A 20,620-nucleotide genomic window follows, 5' to 3' on the forward strand; every position below is an offset into this window, starting at 1 on the left:
ACGTGTCTCCCTTTAACTACTACTACATCTCTCTTCTCAGCCAAATAGTTGGGAAGAGAAGCCCCGAGTTTGTGTTATTGTTTTCTCACCTCCAGTTCACTACTTTACCCACTGCCTGACACCCAGCTCACTCACACACACAAGCCCAATCACTAAGTTGCCATAGCTGATTTGTAGCTTTCCTGTCCTCCTGGCAAAATTTGACTCTGTGCATTGGGATAATACATGCTGAGTACCTATTGAACAGGTACTGTGCTAGGTGCTGCTGTTATAGAAATGAAAAGAAGGCATCATCTCCTTTCTAATAACTCACAGGAGCAGCCATTCCTGATTCATATGCAGGTCTGTTGACTCCCAGTGCTCAGTTTTTCAGGCTGCACTTACTGCCGTATAAATCACCCTATTCTCCAGGTCTTCTTTCTTCCCACTTCTCCTTACTGTACACAACTTCTCAAGGCAATCACCTCCACGCCCATGGCTTCAGTTGCTTTCTCCATTCTCTGACAACAATGGAATTTTAAATGTTTTGTTTCATGTCTTTGCTTTATTTTACACAAGATGCCTCATTTGCTGTAACCATAGATTCAAAGTTGCTTCGTGAAAGTGATAAATGAAAAACGGTGATATTCTTAACATGTAAATTTCAGGAAATTTCCCCAGTTACTCTTAATGGCTTGATCTAGTATGTGTGTTATTTTTGAAAGCATATGTTGGGATGCCACAAATGGACTTAGCCCACAGAGATTTATATTCAACTTTTGACCAGAGAGTTCCATTTTAATGTGACACTGAGAGTAAAAACTATCTTTTCCTCCCTACCCATTTTTCTTCCTACATTCTCTGCCAGGAGGAAGGCATCACTATGTACCGAGTCTTCCCCAGCAGAGCCTGAGCAGGTCTGTTTTCCCTCTACTTTCCCTTTTCTTTCACATCTCATGACCAAGCACTTCCTAGTCTGTCTCCCAAATGATCACAGACTTTTTTCTCCATTTTTGTCACTGCCACTGCCCTTAGCATTACTTTGCCTTTAGACAAAGTCTCTTCATTGGTTTGGTTGCTTCCTTCAGTTCTTCCTTATTATACAGTCCACTACACACACATCTGACAGAGACTTTTCACCTTTTTATGGTTCAGTGACTGAGATTTCCAGAATAAAATTAAAACCACCCCAGCATCAAATTTGAGGTCAAATAGAGGTGGGTTTGTATCCCAGGTTCATATACTGTCCAGCAGTGTGGTCTTAGAAAACGGAACTCCTTAAACCTTTGTTTGTGCATCTGCCTACACTCATTGAGAGTTGGGACTATTTCACACATACAGTGCCTGGCATGTAGAAGTGACTTGATCAATGTTGAATGAAGGGGAGGCATTTTAAAATCCACATCAAAAAAAGTTGTTCTGTCCAGGAGCAGTGGCTCACGCCTGTAATCCCAGCACTTTGGGAGAACAAGGCAGGTGGATAACCTGAGGTGAGGAGCTTGAGATCAACCTGACCAACATGGCGAAACTGCGTCTCTACTAAAAATACAAAATTAGTTGTGCATGGTGGCACATACTGTAATCCCAGCTACTCGGGAGGCTGAGGCAGGAGAATCACTTGAGCCTGGGAGGCGGAGGTTGCGGTGAGCCAAGATCGCGCCATTGCACTCCAGCCTGGGCAACAAGAACAAAACTCCATCTCAAAATGTGTTCAGCAAGGTTCAAGCATAAAACGTTAATAGCCAGAATCATTTTTCAATTGTATTTCTATAAATCTGCAAGACACAATCTGAAAATGAAATTAGAGAAACAATTTCACTGGGCAACAAGAGCAAAAGTTTGTCTCAAATAATAATAATAATAATCTACAATGCCACTTCCCGTCCAAGCTTGACTTCTACCTTTACATTCTGATATGGTTTGGCCATGTCACCACCCAAATCTCAGCATGAATTGTAATCCCCACAATCCTCATGTGTCAAGGGAGGGGCCTGGGGGGAGGTGACTGGATCATGGGGACAGTTTTCCTCTTGCTGTTCTTGTGGAATTCAGTGAGTCCTCATGAGATCTTACAGGGTTTTGTTTTGTTTTGTTTTGTTTTTTGGGATGGAGTCTTGCTCTGTTGCCCAGGCTGGAGTGCTATGGTGCGATATTGGCTCACTGCAGCCTCCGCCTCCTGGGTTCCAGTGATTCTCCTGCCTCAGCCTCCTGAGTAGCTGGGATTACAGGCATGTGCCACCACACCCAGCTAATTTTTGTATTTTCAGTAGAGATGGGATTTCACTACAATAGCTAGGCTGGTCTCGAACTCCTGACCTCAGTTGATCCACCTGCCTTGGCCTCCCAAAGTGCTAGAGTTACAGGTGTGAGCCACCGTGCCCAGTTGAGATCTGATGGTTTTATACATGTTTGACGGTTGCTCCTTCACATTCTCACACTCTCTGTATGGCCACCATGTAAGTCAGACCTGGTTCCCTTTCTGCCATAATTGTACGTTTCCTGAGGCCTCCCCAGTCATGTGAAACTGTAAGTCAATTAAACCTCTTTCCTTTATAAATTATGCAACCTCAAGTATTTCTTTGTATCAGTGTGAAAACAGACTAATATACTTTCTGATATTCATGCTTGAGGAATTGGGGGATTCAGACTACCTGGGATCAAATTGTGCCCCACCCTTAGCAGTCATGTGACCTTGGGGAGGTTACTTACCTTCTCCATCTCAAATTCTTCTGTAAAATCTGTAAAATGAGATTGTTTCTGAGGGTTAAATGAGCATAGCACAGTGGGGACACTGTCAGGCACACACTACTTGCCAGATGTCGAGTGTTCATCTTTATTGAATTAGGACTGTGGTAACCCACTTTAGACTGCAGTAAACCACTTTATGGCTCTCGATTTTGTATGACGGAATCATATTTAGTGCTTTGTTAGTAAAAGAAAGAAAATCTGAAAGTCCCTGCCATGGAAGGAAGAAATAGCGGGGAGAAAAGGGAGTTGGTAAGTTTCAGCATTTCAGAGCTTGGAGGGACAAGTTAGGTTTCTATTTTATGGAGAAGGAGGTGGAGGCAGGATGGGTCCTAAGGTGTCATTCAAGACACACAGCCATAACTCTTTACTGAGAATAGAGCTAGGGCCCCAGGGATTGCTGTGGTCAGGTTGCAGACAAAAACAACCGCTCATTGGAAGACAGGAGAAGAGTGTTTTGTTACAAAAGCAGTCAGCCATTCAGGTGTATCTACATTCAGACAGCAAATAAAAGTTGTTCAACTTGGTTGCTAATGGGACCCACTCTACTGAGGCTTTGTGTAGAACTCATAGAGGAAGATGGCTTCAAGTAACGAACTACCCTGTGCTTTTCTTAGGACTAAAAATCTCAGGAAGCTGGTGATGGATGAAAACCTTAGTCCTACTGGCACTGTACGAGGGGCCAGGAGAGCAGCAGCATCATAAGCCACAGGGTGGGGTAGCCCAGGCAGGGGCATTCTGAGCTGTTGGGGAGGGGTGGCAGCCAGGGTGGGGCACTGTGAGCTGTCGGGGAGGGCATTGTGAAGTGTGGGGTGGGGCATTGTGTGCCACATGCCTAGGCTCCCTCCCACCTGGGCCAGTGGGCTTCAGTCTGTAGGTGACTACAGAAGGAGGAGGAGCTCCCTCTGTTCTCTCTTCAGGCAGTTGTTGTGTCTCTCAGCGCTTGTTGGGTTCACAACCTATTAAATAAGTTGACTGGTCTTCACCCTCCCAGACAAGCCAACTCAGGGGAGGCGGCAGGGTGCGGGCCTTGGCCCGCAGCCGCGGCCGGGGCCGGGGCCAGGGCCGGCCTGTGAGGTGGGCAGGCGAGCAGCAGACAAGACCATCTCTGCAAGTGCAGCATAGCCTTGGCCTAGGATAGCAGGAGTGCGTGGCCAAAGCTGTGAGCAGAGGCCCAGGTGGTGGCAGACAGTAGAGGCGCCCCATGGGGAACATACTGACCTGTCGTGTGCGCCCCAGTGACCCTGAGTTTGACCAGCAACAGGGGTCCGTGTGTCCCTCTGAATCTGAGATCTATGAGGCAGAAGCTGGGGACAGGATGGCAGGAGCTGGGGCCGGGATGGCAGGAGCTGGGGACGGGATGGCAGGAGCTGGGGACGGGATGGCAGGAGCTGGGGCCGGGATGGCAGGGGCACCCATGGCTGCTGCTGTGCAGCCTGCTGAGGTGACTGTTGAAGTTGGTGAGGACCTCCACATGCACCACATCCATGACCGGGAGATGCCTGAAGGTAAGGAGGTGACGGGTGCCATCTGCCTTCTGCTTGCCTCTGGCTGCTGCTGTCCCCAAGGTCCCCTGGGAGGCATCATCCACTTCGAGCTCCTTTCTGTCTGTAGCCAGCTTTCCCAGGGCTGGCCAGGAACAAGAGCTGGCTCTGCCTTGCATTCCCACCCCTTAGTCTTTCCCCACCAAGTCCAGTCAGTTTCTTTTCGCCTACCCTCCCTATCGCCCAGTTCTTGCTCTCTCATCTTTCTCCCAGGCTGCCATGGGACCATTTATTTATGGCTCTTCTTGTCGAATAAGCAGCAGTCGAATAAATGAGTTGATCAATTTTTACAAATGATTACATCTTTTTTTTCTTTTCTCCCTCTATACATATAGCTTTGGAGTTTAACCCTTCTGCCAATCCAGAGGCAAGCACAATATTCCAGAGGAACTCTCAAACAGATGGTGAGACAACATTGTCTGTAACTCAGTTTATCATCCTGTGGGACTTTGCTGAGGCTTCTTTGGACTCTTCTCTTCCTTTTCTCAATAAAGACTCAAATATCCCAACTTTCCAGCACCCATCTTATTTTTTCTTTGTACCTATCCAGACGGTACCTAAGTGAAGGAACCAGGTAAGTGCCTAATTGTTTCCTTTGTTGAAGTAGCTAAGTCTCAGGACTGTTCATATTCAGATATTTGGGGATTTCTTGTTGAAAATCAGAATGGAGGTTGCCATGGGAGAGGCTGTATGGCATTCTTAATGGGCTGCTGTAAGTCACCTTGATAGAAGCTGCTTAGTTTCTTCTAACTGTAATTTGAACGCAGAAGTGGGTGGGGGGGAAGAGGGTGCTTAAAATAATTGTGAAAGGTGCAGAATGTCACGACCAGGGAGGCAGAAAAATGACTGTGTGTGTGTGTGTGTTGGGGGGGGGGTAGGGTTTGTCAAAGAAGTTTGCCCATGAGGCTCTGATGACTTTAAAATTCTTACTTTAACACAAAATGTGTCTCCAGATTTTTTCTGGTGACTTAACAGATTTTATTTACCTCCTTGTTCTGAAAGATAGGTGAGGTTCGTGGTCAGAACTTTCAAAAGACATGAAACATCAATGTAGACTTTTGATGTGTAATATACAAATTGCAGGTTAAAATCTCCGACCTTCCCTGTAAGAGTGTTTGTTGCCATGGCTCCCCCTTTGTCCTTTCCCCTCCTGACAATAGCATCTTGTTCAAAGATAAGAAATTTGGAGTTTTGGCCAGGCATGGTGACTCACGCCTGTAATCCCAGCACTTTAGGAGGCCGAGGCAGGTGGATCACCTGAGGTCAGGAGTTCGAGACTAGCCTGGCCAACATGCTGAAACCCCATGTCTACTAAAAAAATACAAAAGTTAGCTGGGCATGGTGGCGCATGCTTGTAGTTCCAGCTACTCTTGAGACTGAGGCAGGAGAATTGCTTGAACCCGGGAGGCAGAGGTTGCAGTGAGCAGAGATCACACCAGTGCACTCCAGCCTGGGTGACAGAGGAAGACCCCGTCTCACAACAACAAAAAGAAAAAAAAAAAAAAAAAAAGAAAGTTGGAGTTTTTCAGTCTCTACACTGCTGGGAGAGGCAGGGGATGGGTGGTGGTAGAAAAAACAGTTGATTTGCCTCTAAAATTTTGCGAAGAGATGAATCTAAGTAAAAGTAATTCTGGGTAGTAATATAGTTCTTGAATAAAAACTAAAATTTTCATGGAAAACATTGCATCACAGCGACATTAAATCCAGTTGGTTTATTGGTTTCATTTAAATGCCAGAGATTTCATTACTGTAGAGGAAATGTCTTGTAGCTCTTCTATTTAAACTTTGGTTGGGCTCTTAATTTTTTAAGAAGTAGGATAATTAAGACTCATGATGAGTGTGACTTTGTAACTTGGAAGTACTATCCTCACTTTTCAAGATATTTAAGGATTGCTTTAGAATAAACAAATATGTGAATTAATTGATTATACCTTTATACACAAAGCGTGTAAGTACTTGTGTAAACTTATCCTCTGCTTACTGATGTAAGGAAAGCCTCTGAGTGATGTTACACACCAGTTAGTAGATGGGTAGTGTTGGATGAGAGCCCCAAAATGGCTGTTTATTGTCATTCTTTAGGATTACAACACAGTTTATGTATGTTTCACTTGGCCCTTTCCAATATAAATAAGGCCCGTGTATGTTCTCCCTATGTATTGCTAATGAAGAAAGGAAGACTTAGAGATATCACATGACTGTGAAAGACAGCTACTCAACAGAACTAAGGTTCTATGTCCCCAGAATGACATGGAAGTGACAGATATGCTGAATTTACTTTTAAAAAATTTAAAAAACTCTAGAATGCATCTTATACTTTGCCTATAAAATAGACCTGTCTTTTAAAACTTACTGCCCTCTTGATTTATTTTATGCAAAGTTGATTTTACACAACTCAAAGCCAACATTTACCACCACTACTACTACTACTACTTCTTCTTCTTCTTCTTCTTCTTCTTCTTCTTCTTCTTCTTCTTCTTCTTCTTCTTCTTCTTCTTCTTCTTCTTTTTTGAATAAAGGTGGGTGTCACTATGTTACTCATTCTGGCTTCAAATTCCTGACCTGGGTTCAAGTGATTTTCCCATCTCAGCCTTCTGAGTAGCTGGGACTACAAGCGTGTGCCATCTTGCCTGGCTCTATCTTATGTCCATACATTCATTTCAGTGGATAAGAATAAAAGTAAAAGTAGTGAAATAGCCTAAATGCAGCAGTTGAGGAAACGAGTTGATAAATTTTAATAAATGATTACATCTTTTTTCTTTTCTCCCTCTATACATATAGCTTTGGATTTTAACCCTTCTGCCAATCCAGAGGCAACCACAATATTCCAGAGGAACTCTCAAACAGATGGTGAGACAACATTGTTTTTTCCACCAAGAGAAAGAGTAAAAACTCTTGTTTGATCAGGTGTATTATAGGAAGTATTTAGAAAAACTCATATTGGTTTAAATTTTTCAACTGTTCACATATTCGCTTGTCTTATTTTAACATGTGATATACTTTCCTTTAGTTATCTTGTTAGTGAAAACGTCTAAACTTTTTGTTTATACATTTTGCCATCTTTTTATCAACACAATTAATTTGTCATGTGATGGAGGAGTCATGGATTTCTTTTTATTCATAATTCTTGGCCCCTTTTCCTTTGCTCCAAAGAGTACATTTTAAAGACGAATGATAGAACTTAGACTTCAGCTTGGTTTTCTTTTAAACAAATTAAAAACATAGTTGTTTATTATCGGGAATTGAATCTGTGATTTGGGTCTCCTCTCCCACAGTCCTCTGGCCATATTCATTTACCACATCCAAGTTTATGCTACTCAAAACTTTTAAGTTATTAACCCTTTCATTTGATGTAATGTCAATTTAAACATGCCCTACTCCTGCTTATTTTCCTTAAAGTTATTGTTAAATCCTCATGTATTTGCTAAAAAGCCATGCACAAGCAAGTTTTCCAGTTGACTTAAACAGCAAGAATACAAGTGAGGGTTCTATAATAATATGTGAAGTAATGCAGCACAGTAAAACAAGGGAGTTTGTAACCTTTGTTTTTATAGTTTGAGTAGACTTTGCCCATCTTGAGTCAGTTATTTCTGATCAGAATTTGCATTCATTTTTTACATTACTATAAAGAGATACCTAAGGCTGGGTAATTTATAACAAAAAGGTTTAATTGGCTCATAGATCTTCAGGCTGTACAAACATGGCTTCAACATCTGCTTCTGGAGAGGGCCTCAGCAAGCTTACAATCATGATAGAAGGCAAAGGTGAAGCAGGTTTTTCCACATGATAAAGAGGGAGGAGAGAGGGGACGGGGGAAGGTACCACACTCTTTTTTTTTTTTTTTTTGAAATGGAGTCTTGCTCTGTTGCCCAGGCTGGAGTGCAATGGAGCAATCTTGGATCACTACAACCTCCACCTCCCAGGTTCAAGCAATTCTCCGGCCTCAGCCTCCCGAGTACTTGGGACTATAGGCGGGCACCATAACACCTGGCTAATTTTTGTATTTTTGGTATAGACGGGGTTTCACCATGGTGGCCAGGCTGGTCTCAAACTCCTGACCTCAGGTGATCTGCCCACTTCAGCTTCCCAAAGTGCTGGGATTACAGGCTTGCGCCACCGCACCTGGCCAGTACCACACTCTTTTAAACTACCATAATGAGAATTTGCTTATTACCATGAGGGTGGGACCAAGCCATTCATAAGGAATCCCCTGACATTACCCAAACACCTCCCACTAGGCCCTGTCTCCAAAATTAAGGGTCCTATGTTAACATGAGGTTTGGAGGGGGAACATATCCAACACATATCAGAATTGTATTTCCCAGCTCCTTCCTGAGCCATGGGCTTCTCTCACCTAGAGAGCATGGAAGCGGTAAAAGAAAAGCTATTCCATGTCCCTCACTCTTCAGTGGTAGGAACTTTTGCCTACAAGGCCCTTCCAGCATCAAAGGCAGAGGCGGTGTAGGAAACAAAGCATGGCCCAAGTCCCTCTTAAGGCTTTTATTATTCTGGCCTTTTTTTAGAAAAACAAAAATGATTTTTTTTGTGCTGCAGACACTATGTCCAATTAGGTTTGTATACTCATTTTACAATTAAAATTTAGGCCAGGCTCTGTGGCTTACACCTGTAATCCCTGCTCTTTGGGAGGCCGAGGTGGGTGGATCATGAGGTTAGGAGATCAAGACCATCCTGGCTAATGGAGTGTAACCTCCTCTCTGCTAAAAATACAAAAAAAAAAAAGAAAAAGAAAAAAAAGAAAAATTAGCTAGGCGTGGTGGCATGTGCCTGTAGTCCCAGATTGTCAGGAGACTGAGGCTGGAGAATCGCTTGAACCCGGGAGTCAGAGAGGTTGCAGTGAGCTGAGATCCCACCACTGCACTCCAGCCTAGGTACAGAGTGAGACTCCATCTCAAAAAAAAAAAAAAAAAAATTAGGATACATTGCTTTTGAGTTGTGTAAAGACCCCTTTTTGTTTTGTTTTGTTTTTAGTGGCACATTAGTAGATAACCACTAAGTGTGGTTCAAGATGCTTACAGGGATTCTGTTGCATCTAGAGGTAGGTGCCTGGTCAGGAAGTAGTTCTTAGAGCTATTAGCTCTTAGCTTCTGATAATTAAAGTAAGCTATGTGTAAATACCGAATGAGAGAATACTAATGGATCATGGCTTATATATGCAACAGTTAAACTTTTTTATTAGCTAAGATTTTCATCTGGCCTAAATTTTTTGCCCTTTTCTTTTGTACATGAGGATTCCTTCACTTGTATGTAATAGAAACAAAAGGCAAAGTAGATGAAAAGCTAAGTTTTTAGATTTGACTTTATGACATTAATCGTGCCAGATAATTTAAATTACAAATTATTGAAAATAGTTTTTTTTAAATGGAGTTTTGCCTCATTTTACATGGGAGTAATCACTAAGATGTTAACAACTACTTTTATTTTATGGTATTTGTATCAGAAGTGACCAGTTTGTTTTTTTTTTATTCTTAGTTGTAGAAATAAGAAGAAGCAATTGTACAAACCATGTAAGTAAACAGTCAAATAGTTAAGAAATGGATAGTTTGACATAAAAGTTGTCTCTCTTGATTTCTTTAAATTACAATGTGGACCCAGTGGTGGTAGCGTGGACCTCTTTTTGTGGATTTTCTAAATCTCTTCTCTTTTCCTAAGTATTAAATTTATCCAGAAAAGTCTTTAGTTTAGTGTGTCCACCTTTTAAGGATGTCTGATATTTAAGTTACATTTCAATAGTCTGGTTGTGGTAAAAAATCTGCCTTAAGGCTGGGCATGGTAGCTCATGCCTGTAATCCCAGCACTTTAGGAGGCCGAGGTGGATGGATCATCTGAGGTCAGGAGTTCGAGACAACTGTGACCAACATGGTGAAATTCTGTCTCTACCAAAAATACAAAATTAGCCAGGTGTGGTGGTGCATGCCTGTAATCTCAGCTGCTCAGGAGGCTGAGGCAGGAGGATCACTTGAACCTGGGAGGCAGAGATTGCAGTGAGCCGAGATGGTGCCATTGCACTCCAGCCTGGGCGAGAGAGTGAAACTCTGTCTCAAAAAAAAAAAAAAAAAAAAAAAACTGCCTTAAATATTTAATCTTACTTTTAATGAAATAAAAATAGAATAAGTTAATGCCAGCACTGTCTACTGATTTTCTATCACAGCAGGTGAAAGCATACCTTCCTCGCTACACCATGATCTTATGTTCCTCCCTCTGTTTCTTCCAATTGTAGCACACTTTTTCATTAAATCAGTAATATTTACATGATTATGACTCTGCAAATATTATTCACTGCTGAGTCATATGGTGTTTTCACTGTGCCTCTGCATTACATGTCCTTCACCCTGTCTCTGAAACAGTTCTGAAATCTGAGCACTTCTGCAATTCTCCTGGGTCTTCTCTTTTTTCCTAGCCGATGTGAGTTTATCCATCCAAATATGGTAAGGAGCCTCTGGGTGGTCTGTTTGCTTTCACATCCATTATTTTTCAGCATGAAGTTAATTTTCTGACTATTTGTTTGCCTATTTTCTAACAGCTGTTTTTCCCCTAAGTGTTGTAGCATTTATCACATGCCTTTCAAAGATATTTTCTGCCTGTGAAAACACATTTGTTCCTTCTTTTCTTTGTAGGAGGGCAACTTTCTTTGGCCTTTTGTCATCCTAGTTCAGTATGGAGTGGCTTTCCCTAGATGTGCTTGATGTCTGCTTTTCTGTGCTATCTCCTTAAAGTCTTTTGGGATCTCACATAACTGCTCTCTTGTGTGGGATCGCCTGAGTCCCTGATTCTGTGTTTCCTTCTGTCCTGTTATCCTCTCTAGTTGTACTTGAACACATTTTACTGGGTGGAGATGTTTAGAGAGCTGGCCAATCTTAAAATCCCTCCTCTTTGATAGAGAGTACATCTCTAGATTGAATCTAAATTTTATGGTTCTGAAGACGTTTTGCAGTTGTGCTGTCATTACAGTGTTGTTCTTGAATCTATTGCCAATGTGTGATACACAATTTACACCCAGGCTTTAGGTAGCTGTGGAAGCTTTTTAGGATCTTCTCTATCTCTTAGGTTCTGAAATTTTGTAACACCTGGGTGTGAGCCGGGCACAGTGGCTCATGCCCGTAATCCCAGCACTTTGGGAGGCTGTGGTGGGGGGATCACAAGGACAGGAGTTTGAGACAAGTCTGGCTAATACAGTGAAACCCCATCTCTACTAAAAATACAAAAACTAACGAGGAGTGATGGCGTGTGCCTGTAGTCCCAACTGCTTGGGAGACTGAGGCAGGAGAATCACTTGAACCGAGGAGGCGGAGGTTGCAGTGAGCCCAGATTGCTCCACTGCACTCCAGCCTGGACAATAGAGTGAGACTCCATCTCAAAAAAAAAAAAAAAAAAAAAAACAGTCACAGCTTAGTGGGGGTCTTCTCATTTTATTGAGGCTACTAAACCTGCAGACTATCTCTTCTTGAGAATTTTTTTATGTTCCGTTACTTTTTTATTGATAGTCTTGTTATTCAGATGCTAGGCTGCTTAGACCACTATACAGACATTGGTTTTTAATTTTTTCCTTTCTATTTTTTTCAGTTTGTCTTTTTATTCCACTTCTGGGATGTTCTGTCATTTTATCCTCTACATTTTTATTGAATTTTATATTTTTGAGAGTATTTTCAGATTTTTTTTTTAAGTTTTGCTCCTGATTTTGACTGGTCTCATGAATTCCTTCTTTCTGTTGTTTTGATCTCTTTTGTTGGAGGCTTCCCTCCAATGTGTGGTGGTCCCTGGTCTGCTGTATTTGGAAGCAGGACTTCTGTTAACTGATAGCGCTCAGTGTGAGGTTTTTCTGGCTCAGAGATATCATGGCCTAAACCTGGGATATATGGTTTGGGATGGGAATTGTGTTGAATTTGTGATTGCTTTTGGCAAGTATGGTCCTTTTCACAATATTCATTCTACCCATTCATGAGCATGGGATGTCTTTCCATTTGTTGTATCCATGATTTCATTCAACTATGTTTTGTAGTTCAAAGGGTATATAAAAAAAAAATCCAACCTGGCGCAGTAGCTCCTGCCTGTAATCCCAGCACTTTAGGAGGCCGAGGCGGGTGGATCATGAGGTCAGGAGTTTAAGACCAGCCTGGTCAACATGGTGAAACCCTGTCTCTACTAAAAATACAAAAATTAGCTGGGTATGGTGGTGCATGCCTGTAATCACAGCTACTCAGGAGGCTGAGGCAGGAGAATTGCTTGAACCTGGGAGGTGGAGATTGCAGTGAGTCAAGATTACACCACTGCACATTCCAGCCTGGGTGACAGAGCAAGACTCCATCTCAAAATAATAATAATATTAATCCACCATGATCAAATCGGTTTCATACCAGGGATGCAGGGATGGATTAACATACACAAGTCAATGAATGTGATACACCACATAAACAGAATTAAAAACAAAAAATCACATGATCGTCTCAATAGACACAGAAAAAGCATTTGACAGAATGCAGCATCCTTCTATGATTAAAACCCTCAGCAAGATCGGCATACAAGGGCCATACCTCAATGTAATAGCCATCCATGACAAACCCACAGCCAACATAATACTGAATGGGGAAAATTTGAAAGCGTTCCCCCTGAGAACTGGAACAAGACAAGGATCCCCACTCTCACCATTTATTTTTTTATTTTTTTAAATTTTTTTTTCAAACATAGACTTTACTAAATGCTGCTCAATCCCCCAGTGAAGATCTTTCATTACAAAACAATTTTCCACACAACTGCAAGTTAAGAGATTGGAATGGTACTCTGATAACAAAAGATGTGAGAAATACTTCACCGACTAAAAACAGAAAAGACCTCTATGTAGTCAACCTTTTCAGAGCTCTACAGAGGAAGCCTAGTGCGTTTCCTTTAAATAAAGCCAGGCAGTGACAACTAGTGCTCTGTATCACCACACTGTGGGACTCAAAGCCTCCATCCCTAGGTCAGGAGGGACTAGGTGAAGGGCATGTCGTGAGGACTGGAAAGGCCCTGCCTTCAGCCTTTGAGAGGAGGAGGAGGAATGAGTTGAGAGGCAAGCTGGGTAATTCACCTGAGCTGCCTCTACCCATCCGTTACCACTCTGGGGAATTGCAGAGGAAGGGGGATATTCATGAGGAACAATCTGAAGAATTTTGGTTTACTTTCCCAGCTTTTATTTATATTTTGTGCTTTAAAAAGCCTGGAGATTTAAGGTTTTGTCTAAATTCCAGGGTACAATAATATATTTCTTGAGGGAGGGGTTAGGGCAGGTAATTCCCCCATCATATTTCTGGGTGAGACAAAGAGAAGGGTAAGGATGATACCTTAGTTTTATTTTAGGAAGTATTCTTTTTCCTAGGATGTAACTAAGGTTTGCAGCAGTCACTCTCACCACTTCTATTCAACATAGTACTGGAAGGTCTAGCCAGAGCAATCACACAAGAGAAAGCAATAAAAGGCATTCAGATCGGTAAAGAGGAAGTCAAACTGTTGCTGTTTGCTGATGATATGATCATATACCTAGGAAACCCTAAAGAGTCTTCCCTAAAGCTCCTAGAACTGATAAATGAATTCAGGAAAGTTTCAGGAGACAAAATTAATGTACACAAATCAGTAGCTGTGTTATACCCCAACAGCAACCAAGTTTAGAATCAAACCAAAAACTCAACCCCTTTTATGATAGCTGCAAAAATAAAATAAAATAAAATACTTAGGAATAGACTAACCACGGAGGTGAAAGACCTCTATAAGGAAGACAACATTAGTATTTTTAATGGGTTAAAATGAGAGGCAGCAGGTACAGTGGAAGAAATCAGTGGGTGGGCCTTGGCTTGCAACAGGTACTGGACCTTTGATGGTAAGGCTTTTTTTTTTTTTTTGACTTAGGTACTATTATTTTCTAGTTTTTGTCACTAAACCTTAAAACTACTAAGTAACCGCTTCCATTTACTGTTGAAGAGGGTAAAATTTCATACTCTAATTTATGCTGACTGATGTTAGATTATTTGTTTCTATTTTGTGACTACCTTAAATAATCCTATACATAATAAACTGTTAGTAATGTTTTTGCTGTAATTGAATGTAGTAAGATTTATCTTCCAAATGATAACCAAATTGTCAAACACTTGTCAAAGTTTTGGATTTACTCAAAATTCTATGCTCAGCAGCTGGAGGTAGGAAGAGTAGGGCCCTCCCTTACTCTTATGGAGAGGCATACTTCCTCATGAGGGGAATACTCTGCAAGAATTGGTATCTTGTTAGCAGTGGTGACTTCAACTAACTAGTGTACAAAAAAACATGTATTGGTGTGGCTGCCAACAAAGAGATCCAAGAGGGTAGATGGAGTCGAGCTTGCTGAAACAAGGAAAGAGAAAAGCAGTATTCTAGGCAGAGAGCAGGGCTAGAGTAGGAAAATGGCTAGATGCAGGTCAGATGATTTATAGAATGAAATTGATCAAGTTTTGAAATGAATGGAAAATATTCTCTGAGAGTCTTGTTTGAGTCATGTCATGGCAGTTTTATTTAAATATGAAGTGAAAGTTAGCTTTTTAAGTTGTCATGTGTTTTCAGTGTGTGAGAGAATATTTAAGTGATACTCTTTTTATCCTCAACATAAGAAAATAGGACTAGAGAAACCTATGACTTCCTCGCTTGTTGGTGGCCTAGCAGCCCTGGCACACAGAGCCTCTGAATCTGAAACACTTGTTATGTCACAATATCACCTGAAATAATACATTTAGGATGAGTAATTTAGTAAATGCATTAGTCTTGTATTCACTGCAATAAAATGCTCTTGTACCAGTATTATTTAATGCATTACATTTTATCGTAGTAAATAAATAGAAATAGAAATTCTCAGCTGCTTTATCTTGCTGTAGAAAAAAACAATGAAATCTTATTTTAAACTTTTCTCATGATTTTTAAAGATAATTCATAAAATCCATGTTAGGTTTGATGACAGGTACCATATGAAGGGCAGCATTTTATAACCCGTATCTTAAACATCGTCTCTGGAAGTTAAGAGCCTCCAATGGGTTTTCTGTAGAGTGCACATGATACCGCACTCAGGCAGTTCATGGAGTGTAAGAAATATCTTAGTGCTTTGTCATTTGACATTTTAACCAAGAAAAAAATACACTTTGATAAGTTTAGCTTATACTTCCCTTCCCCTTCAGGTATCTACTGTGCGTTTCAGTCAACAATACAGCTCATGTTCGACAATATTCCTTGATGACAGCACAGCCAGCCAGCCTTATCTTACAATGACAATAATATCGTGAGTACAACTATACTGCCAAGGGACGGATTCCTTTATTCTAAAATTATTTCAGCCATTTGGTTGTCCTCTTCCACAATCAGTTTAAGAAATTAGAATCAACTATATATTGATATCCAGATTCTAAATATTAAGTATCAATTTCTCTTTTAATCTTAGACATCGTGGTGGAAGGAAAAAATCAGTTGGCAGAGAAGCAATCCCAGAAACAGTGTATCTTTTTGATGCCTTTATGCCTTTAGACAATGTTGAGCACAGTGAGAAGGATAGGTTCCCTTTATTGAATGTTTTTGTGGAAACTTAGTTTTTCAATGCATTATAGGCCTAAATCAGTGTGTACTACTTTGGACATTAGCCTGGGAAGAAGGAACAGCTTTTCCTCTTCTGGCACCACAGTGTATCTGCATTTGAATTTCTCTCATTGTGCATGAGCACCTCGTGGGCCACAAAGATGCACTTTGAGAGCACCCTGAGATGAAGTTTATTTTAAAAGGAACAACCAACACCAGCACCAGCTCCATAGGGGCTGTCCAGTGTACATTATTATCATCTCCTTGGGTTATGAGTATTGATTTTTAGAACACAATTTGGAAAGTGCTAGTTTATTAGAACACAGTTTGGAAAGTGCTAATTTAGAATATTAATGTCTTTAATTTTACTATTCATTCTGTAAACATAACTAGCTTATAAACAATTTTGTTTCAAATGCACTAGCCTTTTTAGCGAATTCAATTGTCAGTAACTTTTACTGCAATTAAAAATGGCAAGTTTACACTCATAATAATGTCACTTTTCTCCCTCCCTTTTAACAATAGTTGTGATGAAATTGTGTTTCAGCAAAAACTGGACTCAAACTCTGTCTCAAGTCCTGAGCTTTGGGACCTATTGAGTAATCACTAAATGTCTGTAGTCAGCCAAGTCTCTTAAATCTTCGAGCGCACATACACCAAAACTACTTCGACTAGAGTCCCTGGCTTCTTTTGAGTTCAAAAGATTTTGATGTGTTAGCATACAATTCAAAAGTAGCTTTGAGGATTAATCTTGCTCAAACAAATTTCATGCTTTTTTTCTCATTATTCTACTTTGTAGAAGTCTACTTTTGAAAGTAAAGTCAGTTTTAATTTGCCATCAGCAAGTCTGAGAAATAATCATTTGGTATATTAACTATTGGTGAAATAAAGGTTTATTGAGCAAATTAATAGGGCAAATTGGCTTCAAGAAAAGATTTTGAAAAATGTTTATGATGAGTCAGTAGTGCAGTGTTGTCAGTGGGATAGGTGGAACTCATGGAGATCACTTATGCAAGGTTTTTGTTTTTTTTTTTTTTCCAAAATACAAGTCTGCAAACACACGTATCTTCCCATCTTCACTTTCCCTCTATCTCTAGGTACTGAGAAGGCTTTTAGGAAAATAGGGATGGATGTGAGGCATCTCTGTGTGAAGAAAGGCATCCCAGAAGATTTTGATTTTCACCCCAGCTCAATCATTCCAAACTTTGCTGCACATTGAAATCACCTGGGAAACTTTTACCAACGACCTTGATGCCCAAACTCATACCCAACACTAATTAAATTAAAATGTCTCATGTTGAAGATGAGTCAGTTATTAAAGCATCTCAGGTGATTTTAACGTGCAGCAAAGTTTGAGAGCCACGGCTTCATTTGCGTTTAGGAGGAGAAACTGCTCCTATTTGGTGGGATGTTGGGCAAGTGAGTTTTAAGGTTTGTTTCCCTGATCTGTAAAATGAGTGTTGAATTAAAGGTCATGTAAGGTCATTGGTGCTTTCCAGCATGTAACCTTAAATTCCGTGATTGTGAAATTATTTCAGGGATGAAAACTACTTGCAGCACTATAGACATATCCATCTTACATGCTAATGTTTCAGGCGTTTTAACAAGTGCTAATATTGTGTAGACCTATTAACTAAAATTGAGATTTTCCTTCCCTCAGTTGTTTTGAGCCTCATTTTACAAAATTAGCTGGGTGTGGTTGCACATTGCTGTAATCCCAAATACTCGGGAGGCTGAGGCAGGAGAATTGCTTGAACCCGGGAGGAAGAGGTTGTGGTGAGCCGAGATCATCACCATTGCACTCCAGCCTGGGCAACAAGAGCAAGACTCTATCTCAAAAAAAAAAAAATTACCTAGGCATAGTGGTACAAACCTGTAATCCCAGCTACTTGGGAGGCTGAGGCATGAGAATCGCTTGAACCTGGGAGGTGGAGGTTGTGGTGAGCCAAGATCGCACCACTGTACTCGAGAGTCTGAGCAACACAGCGAGACTCTAAGTCAAAAAATAAATAAATACATAAAATAAATCGCATGGGATGAAAGGCTTTGCGGGTAGAAGAGCATATAACAGGGAAATCTGTTATTATTTATATATTATAATCGTCAACAGAAACGCGTCTCCTAACAGCATATTGCCTCGCGTTTTGGTTCTCATATTTTTGCAAAAACCCAAGAAATGAAACAAAGTGCCCTTATGGTGCTGTTCTGAACTAGAAGATTTGAATTTCAGGGCCTCTAGGAGAGTTTCCTCTGCCCCATTTTAAAAAGTGTCTTCAGGCCTAACAAATGAGAACATCTATTTTTATGAATTGTTTTTCCTTTCACAGAGTGACTTTGGAGATACATCATGATATCACGCAAAGGTGAGCTTTTCAGAAACCTGTCTTATTATTCTAGCTAATTACTTTGCAAGATATCAAGCTCACTGTTAGGTCACAGCTCTAGACATCATAAGCTGTATTGTGCCTGCTAAAATATCGAAGCAAATTATTTGTGTTTTCTTTGTTCCTTAAGACTCTTTTAATTTTTAAATGATTGAGAGTCTCAAAGAGTATGTGTTTATATTGATTATATTGATATTTACTGTGGTAGAAATATAACATTGAGCTTTTTTTCAAAATCTATTTTTAGTTTAGATTTCACAGCCTTACCACTGTTGATATTATGAGCTAGATAACGCTTTGTTGTGAGGACTGTCCTGTGTATTGCAGAGAGTTGAGCAGCATTCATGGCCACTACCAACTAGATGTCAGTAGTAACCCATGGCCCAGGTTGTGACAACAGAAAATATTCCTAGAGAACAATATTGTTAACAGAAATTTTTCATCGAAAAAGTAACTTTTCTACAACAAAAAGTGGAGTAAAAAGTGTGTCATGTATTTATATTATTTAAAGTCTCATGTTGACCTTCATAGGAGACAACTGGATTCTCTAGATCTTTCTTTGCAATGTGCTCTAAAGCAGCAATAAGAGACCGGGCGGGGTGGCTCAGGCCTGTAATCCCAGCACTTTGGGAGGCCGATGTGGGCGGATCGCAAGGTCAGGAAATCGAGACCATCCTGACTAACACTGTGAAACCTGTCTCTACTAAAAATACAAAAACTTAGCTGGGCATGGTGGCATGCGCCTGTAGTCCCAGCTACTCTAGAGGCTGAGGCAGGAGAACTGCTTGAATCAGGGAGACGGAGGGTGCAGTGAGCTGAGATGACACCACTGCACTCCAGCTTGGGTGACAGAGCAAGACTCCATCTCAAAAAAAAAAAAAAAAAAAAAGCAATAAGACGGCTGGATGCGGTGGTTCACACCTGTAATCCCAGCACTTTGGGAGGCTGAGGTGGGCAGATCACTTGAGGTCAGGAGTTTGAGACCAGTCCGATCAACATAGTGAAACCCGCCTCCACTGAAAGTACAAAAAATAGCTGGGCGCAGTGGTGCATGCCTGTAGTCCCAGCTACTTGGGTGGCTGAGGTAGGAGAATCGCATGAACCCAGGAGGCGGAGGTTGCAGTGAGCTGAGATCTCACCATTGCAGCCCAGCCCGGGCGACAGAGGGAGACTCCGTCTCAATACAAGAAAATAAGAAGCAATAAAGTGACTTAACCTCATGCAAATATGTAGTTGGTAAAAGGGGTATTTTTAAAGTTTTCAGACAGTTGTGGGTATTCTCTAATACTAAATCAAAACTTCACAAGTGCTAGTTTCTTAAATTAGTCATGGTGGCATTTTCCATATTAATAAATGTATTCCCTCAGTACTCATTGATCTTTCTTGCACAGTAAATGGATCTTTTGCCCCATACTTGCATTTATAATATTATGCATTAATTACTTGGAATATATTGGTTTATGTTTTATTGTGTCAAAAATCACTTTTAATTTAACCACCAATCTTTAAAACACTTTTAAGAATTGAAAAGCTGTCCAGCCTACAGTAGAAGGAACAAGTTTTTCTTTTCTTTCCTTTTTCATTTTTTTTTTTAAATTATACTTTAAGTTCTAGAGTACATGTGCACAGTGTGCGGGTTTGTTACATATGTATACATGTGCCATGTTGGTGTGCTGCACCCATTAACTCGTCATTTACATTAGGTATATCTCCTAATGCTATCCCTCCCCCCTCCCCCCACCCTACAAAAGGCCCCAGTGTGTGATGTTCCCCTTCCTGTGTCCAAGTGATCGCACTGCTCAATTCCCACCTATGAGTGAGAACATGCAGTGTTTGGTTTTCTGTTCTTGTGATAGTTTGCTGAGAATGATGGTTTCCAGCTGCATCCATGTCCCTACAAAGGACACGAACTCATCCTTTTTTCTGGCTGCATAGTATTCCATGGTGTATATGTGCCACATTTTCTTAATCCAGTCTGTCACTGATGGACATTTGGGTTGATTCCAACTCTTTGCTATTATGAATAGTGCCGCAATAAACATATGTGTGCATGTGTCTTTATAGCAGCAAGATTTATAATCCTTTGGGTATATACCCAGTAATGGGATGGCTGGGTCATATGGTATTTGTAGTTCTAGATCCTTGAGGAATCGCCATAGTGTTTTCCACAATGGTTGAACCAGTTTACAATCCCACCAACAGTGTTTCCTGACTTTTTAATGATTGTCATTCTAACTGGTATGAGATGGTATCTCATTGTGGTTTTGATTTGCATTCCTCTGATGGCCAGTGATAACGAGCAGTTTTTCATGTGTCTGTTGGCTGTATGAATATCTTCTTTTGAGAAGTGTCTGTTCATATCCTTTGCCCACTTTTTGATGGGGTTGTTTGTTT

General features: G+C 40.8%; 1 protein-coding gene across 1 annotated transcript; it reads left to right on the forward strand.

The window, feature by feature from the left end:
• The first annotated feature begins 3,574 nt into the window (after nucleotides 1-3,574).
• Nucleotides 3,575-18,209, forward strand: LOC119618305 (arf-GAP with GTPase, ANK repeat and PH domain-containing protein 14-like). The gene is made up of 6 exons (XM_073019006.1): nucleotides 3,575-4,232; nucleotides 4,604-4,672; nucleotides 7,047-7,115; nucleotides 9,756-9,790; nucleotides 15,452-15,552; nucleotides 18,170-18,209. Exons 1-6 carry the CDS (start codon nucleotides 3,929-3,931, stop codon nucleotides 18,207-18,209), a joined length of 618 nt encoding a protein of 205 aa, XP_072875107.1. The 5' UTR covers nucleotides 3,575-3,928.
• Nucleotides 18,210-20,620: the final 2,411 nt, after the last annotated feature.

Source organism: Chlorocebus sabaeus, chromosome 9 (assembly GCF_047675955.1).
Source record: "Chlorocebus sabaeus isolate Y175 chromosome 9, mChlSab1.0.hap1, whole genome shotgun sequence".
NCBI classification, from domain to species: domain Eukaryota; kingdom Metazoa; phylum Chordata; class Mammalia; order Primates; family Cercopithecidae; genus Chlorocebus; species Chlorocebus sabaeus.

What these genes read in the sequence shown, in the direction of transcription:
- LOC119618305 (XM_073019006.1), top strand. Translation starts at nt 3,929, where the DNA reads ATGGGGAACATACTGACCTGTCGTGTGCGCCCCAGTGACCCTGAGTTT. An exon ending in GAGGAACTCTCAAACAGATG is followed by an intron (nt 7,116 to 9,755) that starts GTGAGACAACAT and finishes TTTTATTCTTAG; the next exon opens with TTGTAGAAATAAGAAGAAGC. An exon ending in GAAGCAATTGTACAAACCAT is followed by an intron (nt 9,791 to 15,451) that starts GTAAGTAAACAG and finishes CTTCCCCTTCAG; the next exon opens with GTATCTACTGTGCGTTTCAG.